A 6000-nucleotide genomic window follows, 5' to 3' on the forward strand; every position below is an offset into this window, starting at 1 on the left:
TGCTTCATGGACTATTGTAAAGCCTTTATCTGTGTGGATCACAGCAAACTGTAGAAAATTCTAAAAGAGATAGGAAATCCAGACCACTTGACCTGCCTCCTGAGAAACCTGTATGCAGGTCAAGAGGGAACAGTTAAGAACTGGTCATGGAACAACAGACTGGTTTCAAATTGGGAAAGGAGTACACCAAGGCTATACGTTGTCACCCTGCTTTTTTAACTTATATGCAGAGTACATCATGCAAAATGCTGGGCTGGATGAAGTGCAAGCTGGAATCAAGATTGCCAGGAGAAATATCAATAACCTCAGACATGAAGATGACACCATCCTAATGGCAAAAAGTGAAGAGGAACTAAAGAGCCTCTTGATGAAAGTGAAAGAGGAGAGTGAAAAAGCTGGCTTAAAACTCAGCATTCAAAAAATGATGATCATGGCATCTGGTCCCATCACTTCATGGTAAATAGTTGGGGAAACAATGGAAATAGTAACAGACTTATTTTCTTGGGCTCCAAAATCTCTGCAGATGGTGACTGCAGCCATAAAATTAAAAGATGCTTGCTCCTTGGAAGAAAAGTTATGACCAACCTAGGCAATGTAACCAACCAAAAGCAGAGACATTACTTTGCCAGCAAAGGTCTATATAGTCAAAGCTATGGTTTTTCCAGTAGTCATGCGTGGATCATAAAGAAGGGAGTGTTGGATCATAAAGAAGGCTGAGCACTAAAGAGTTGATGCTTTTGAGCTGTGGTGTTGGAGAAGACTCTCGAGAGTCCATTGGGCTACAAGAAGATCAAACCAGTCAATCCTCAAGGAAATCAATCCTGAATATTTATTGGAAGGACTGATGCTTAAGCTGAAGCTCCAATACTTTGGCCACCTGATGCGAAGAGCTGACTTATTAGCAAAGACCCTGAAACTGCGAAAAACTGAAGGCAGGAGGAAAAGGGGATGACAGGGGACAAGATGGTTGGATGGCATCACCAACTCAATGGACGTGAGTTTGAGCAAGCTCCAAGAGATGGTGAAGGACGGGGAAGCCTGGTGTGCTGCAGTCCCTAGGGTCAGAAAGAGCCGGACATGACTGAGTGACTGAAGAACAACACAGCAAGTGTGAATGTTTTTTATTTAAACCAGAAATTGTGACCCAAGTTGAGTAAAAGAAAAGCTGTAGATACAGTTATTCTTCTCAGAGAATCTACTTGGAAATATTTTGCAATAAAAATCACCTTGGCTCAACACCTGGGAAATGAATGTTAAACAATTATTTGAGACCAACCAGCTATAATTTTAAAGTTGGAAAGTCCAGGAACAATTTCTCCAGTTTAAGAAATATTGTTACACCCTGCCAAACCAAAGGGAATGCTGAATTGAAGACATTAGATAGTATAAAACAGGCATTAGGATGTCTGGATGGTTCTCTATATTGTGATGCATTGAAAATATTCAACTGGGAAGCCCAAGGTAGTTCTTTACTTCAAAGAGTGATGGAATATATTAGTTAAAGTAAAGGCTAAGCTTCTATTACAAAGAGTCCCAAAGGTACAGTAGCTTAAGTATATGGAAGTTTGTTTCTTCCCTAATTCTGAAGTGAGCTGTCTACATTTACAAGGTAGTCCCACAGGCATTCAAAAGGTCATGACCTTCTGTCTTATTGCTCCACCATCCTCCAGGGCAGGGTTTCTCAATATTGCACTATTAAAATTTTGAGCTGAATAATTTTTTTGTTGGGGAGAATGGTATGACTGTCGTGAGCATTGTAAGATATTTAGCAGCATCCTTAGTCTCTACACACTAGAAGCCAATTGCACTTCCACCTACCAGTTTTAACAACAAAAATGTCTGCAGATGTTTCCCAATCTTCCCTGTGGAGAAAAATCATCCAGTTGAGAACCACTGACTTGGATGTCATTATCATCTGCATGGTCAGAACCAAATCATAATTTTCCATGTTCAAGATTGAGAAAATAGAAAGTTTAAGGAGAAATGAATGCCCATTGCCTAATGCTCAGACCCAGAAGCAGTTTGTATCATTCTGTCCACACTCATTGATGAGAACTTATCCAACCAAATGTGTATATGCTGATGGGGCAGATTTAGTCGAGTACAAAAAAACTGATGAGTGAAAGGCAGAAGGAATTACTGGAGCCATGTCTTGTGTATTCAAGAGAGAATGAGATCTAGTGAAGAAGCAGAGGGGTTGGCCTGAGATAGGCGCATGGGGACATGAAACACACAGAACAGAATTAAGAGAATAACTCTTGACACAGAGCTTGTAGAAGCTTTTTCCTACTATGTTTTATTTCCTCTATGAAAATGGAAAATAAATCATCAGATAAGAATTAGGATGCATATGGAGAGTTGTAGGTTTTGGAAAATGAGGAAAAAAAAGAGTAATTCATCTAGGAAAATGGAAGAATGAGTGGACTTAGAAACATTTAATAGGACAGCCTGAACATATTCATGACATGACATGCATGCAGGGTCAGTCTTGTCCAACTCTTGGAGACCCCATGGACTGTAGCCTACCAGGCTCCTTTGTCCATGGAATTCTCCAAGCAAGAATACTGGACCAAGTTGCCATTTTCTACTCCCGGGGATCTCCCCAATCCAGGGATTGAGCCTGCATATCATGCGTCTCCTGTATTGGCGGGCAGATTCTTTACCACTATGCCACCTGGGAAGCCGTTAAGGGTTCCCCCTAATGTCTGTGACCATGAATTTAAAGTGAAACCCTCTTGTATGTTTTTTCAGCTGAGCCTTATGCTTCAGGACAGGAACAGGCAGAATGTTGGATTTACCTAGGGTAAACTCCAATACTTTGGCCACCTCATGCGACGACGAGCTGACTCACTGGAAAAGACTCTGATGCTGGGAGGGATTGGGGGCGGGAGGAGAAGGGGACGACAGAGGATGAGATGGCTGGATGGCATCATCGACTCGATGGACATGAGTTTGAGTGAACTCCAGGAGTTGGTGATGGACAGGGAGGCCTGGCATGCTGTGATTCATGGGGTTGCAAAGAGTCGGACATGACTGAGCGACTGAACTGAACTGACAGTTTTGTCAAGTGAGTACAACAAAGTGAGAAAAGGGTAAGGGAGTCAGCGTTTATGCAAGAAGGTGAAAGACCGTGGGATTTAAATGGTACGAAGAAGGGAAAGAGGGAATCACAACAGAGAGGATGATAGAACTGGAAACCCCAGGAGGGTTGGAGAATTGCCGGTGGTGGGGTAATAGAGGCAGTGATCTAGAAAGGATAAAAGCTGGTAGTCAGCTAGTTTCATGCAGGAAATGGAAGGGGGCCTGCAGTTACTGGTAGTGACAAAGAGGATGAGCATGGGAACTGGTGGCTGCAATAAGGCAAAGACACAGTCTAAAAGAGCAGAGCTCAAGGAATTGAGATCCAAGGTGAAAGAGTCTCCTACACGAACATTTAAATTGCTAAATTAAGGAAGTAGTCGGAAAGTGGCAATAAGCCAATGATCCAATGAACTGAGGATACTGCAGCTGCAGTTAGATCACAACAATCGAGTCTGTAACTGACGATGCGAGTTTCAGGAAGAGAAGGGAAGGCACGTGCCCTGAAAGGGAATCATAGGGAGGAGGCCAGCTGCCCGTCTCCAAGTCCAGGAGGAAGAGGACCAAGGAAAAGAAAAAGTAAAAGGGGTTCTGGGCTGGCAGTATCCTCAGAGGACAGCCAGGTTTCTGTCAGAGCAAGAAAGGTAAAGAGATCTCAGAAAATAAAGTGATAATACAGTGGAAATATTTCAGGAGTTGTGGTAAGTGAGAGATAGGGACCAAATATGAAATGTGCCAAACCTTATGAAAAGTAGAATGCAGGAAATGAAGGGGGACATGGACCCCTGTCATCAGGAAGGATGAAGGGCATCTTATTAGATACATCCCAGTGCATTCAAGTCAAAAGTAGAAGGGCAGATTAGAAGGTTAAGTAACAAATTAGCGTATCTATTCATGTCTAAGTTTCCTAAGTCTTATTTATTTGGATGCTTTATATCGGTCTCTAAATTAATTGTCCTTCTCAGTTTTTGTTTAACGAGTCATCTGATCCCCAAACAGTGGCTATTCCGGTTGCTGTTTCATATATCACAAGAATTCTGTGGGTTAGGAATTCCAATATGGCTTGGCTGGACATCAGTTGAGGTTACCTAGTGATGGTACTCAACTGACAGATGCGTGGATTTACTAACTGACTGGAGCTTTGGTGGGATGGTTAGAAGGTCATCTGGGACTGTCAACTGGTGCATCTATATATGGCCTTGCAGGACGGCAGTCTCAGGGTGGTAGGATTTCTTATGTGGCAACTGGCTTCCTCCAAAGAAAGCATCCTAAGGGGATCGAATGGAAGCAGCATAGCTTTTTCTGATCGAGCTTCAGAAGTCATGCAGTCACTTCCTCCACATGCTATTGATTATAAAAGAGTCCTGAGCCTAGCTCAGTTTCAGCAGGAGGGAAAGTGGATTCTACCTCTTGAAGGGGGAATGGCAAGGTCATACTTCTAAGGAACATGCAGAGTGGGAGATATCATCGTGGCCATCTTTGACCAGTATTATCTGCCCTTTTAACGCAAGTGATACATAACAGCTGTGTTTGTATAACATTACACTACACACAGTTGATAAGGGTAAAAGTTGTTGTGTTGTGTTAATCCCTCAGTTCTTTGCGACCCCATGGATTGTAGCCTGCCAAGCTCCTCTGTCCAAGGGATTCTCCAAGCAAGAATACTGGAGTGGGTTGCCATTCTCTTCTCCAGGAGATCTTCGTAACCCAAAGATCAAACCTGGGTCTCCTGCATTGCAGGCAGTTTCTTTACTGTCTGAGACATCAGATACCCCTGAAAAGGGATTTCCAGGTTCAAACTCAAAAGAACTGTAACTGTATTTGAGATAAAACTTTAAATGTATACATCTTTTTTCTTTAGAAGAGCTTAGAAGATCCACAATGGAAAGTTTATATCACACCTCAGAGTTTTCGGAAGAGGAATCCAGTGAGTATGATAAATCAAGTTAAACTTTTAATTAAGTAGCCACGTTATACAAGATACTAAATATTAATACAATTTAATTCTCCAAACACACAGAAAAAGTAACTTCATCTAACACTTGATAAGTAATAGATAATACTGAAACACCATTTTTTAAAAAAAATCACAAATGTACTTTACATAAGGTTAAGTACTTTAAATCTTTTCCGCTATGTCTAAAAATTACAGAATACAAAATGCAGTCAGTCCTTGAACAACATGGAGGTCAGGGGTGCTAACCCTCCTCACGCAGTGGAAAGTATCCGTGTAACCTATAGTCAGCCCTCATATACTTGTTTCCTCCATACCCTCAGCTCTGCATCTGCAGATTCAACCAGCCAGCAATTGTATAGTACTGCAGCATTTACTGCTGAAAAAAGTCTGCATATAAGTGGACTCCCAAAGTTCAAACTCGTGTTGTTCAAGGTCAATTATAATGTGGCAAGTGTGTGTGTGTGTTTAACTTTCTAGCCCAATATAAAATATCATGTTTTATTTCATATTTTCAGGTAATCAAAAAAAATGACACTTAAACCAGCTTTTGATTCAGCAACAAAGGAAGAAGAAATTTACCATACCACCTCACTCTTCGATACCTGTTACAGGAGTATGTTACAAACAATACAGATAGAATTATAATAAAGATAGGGTTATAACAAAACTATGACTACGTTTTTATTGGAATTTGTATTACAATTTACTACAAATTTAGTCTAAAACATTTAAATTCTTGAAAAATAAATTTATCTCAAATGCTTAGGAATACCAATAATTATCCATAAGCTAAACTGTAAAATTTTCCTCTTATCCATTATCCTACAAGAAATAGTGCTACTTTAGAATCAAAATTTGGTTGCGTCTAATGAGAAAATCATTTTAAGCTTAAGGAAATCTATGCTGAATAAAGGTGGGTAAAGATTTATTGAAATTCCAGAGAACCTTTTTAATATACATAAAAG

General features: G+C 40.7%; 1 protein-coding gene across 1 annotated transcript in view; it reads left to right on the forward strand.

Annotated features, from left to right (window-relative positions):
• Window positions 1–5574, forward strand: part of TTC29 (tetratricopeptide repeat domain 29) — a 249786-nt gene extending 244212 nt beyond the window's left edge. Inside the window, exons 10-12 of the mRNA XM_088827845.1 lie at window positions 4940–5009; window positions 5356–5467; window positions 5551–5574. Of these exons, the coding sequence (XP_088683971.1) occupies window positions 4940–5009; window positions 5356–5467; window positions 5551–5574 (206 nt within the window). The remainder of the gene's footprint in view (window positions 1–4939; window positions 5010–5355; window positions 5468–5550) is intronic.
• The last annotated feature ends 426 nt before the right edge of the window (window positions 5575–6000 follow it).

This window comes from Moschus berezovskii, chromosome 19 (assembly GCF_049115385.1).
Source record: "Moschus berezovskii isolate FMDL1 chromosome 19, NW_MosBer_1.0, whole genome shotgun sequence".
Classification (NCBI taxonomy): Eukaryota; Metazoa; Chordata; class Mammalia; order Artiodactyla; family Moschidae; genus Moschus; species Moschus berezovskii.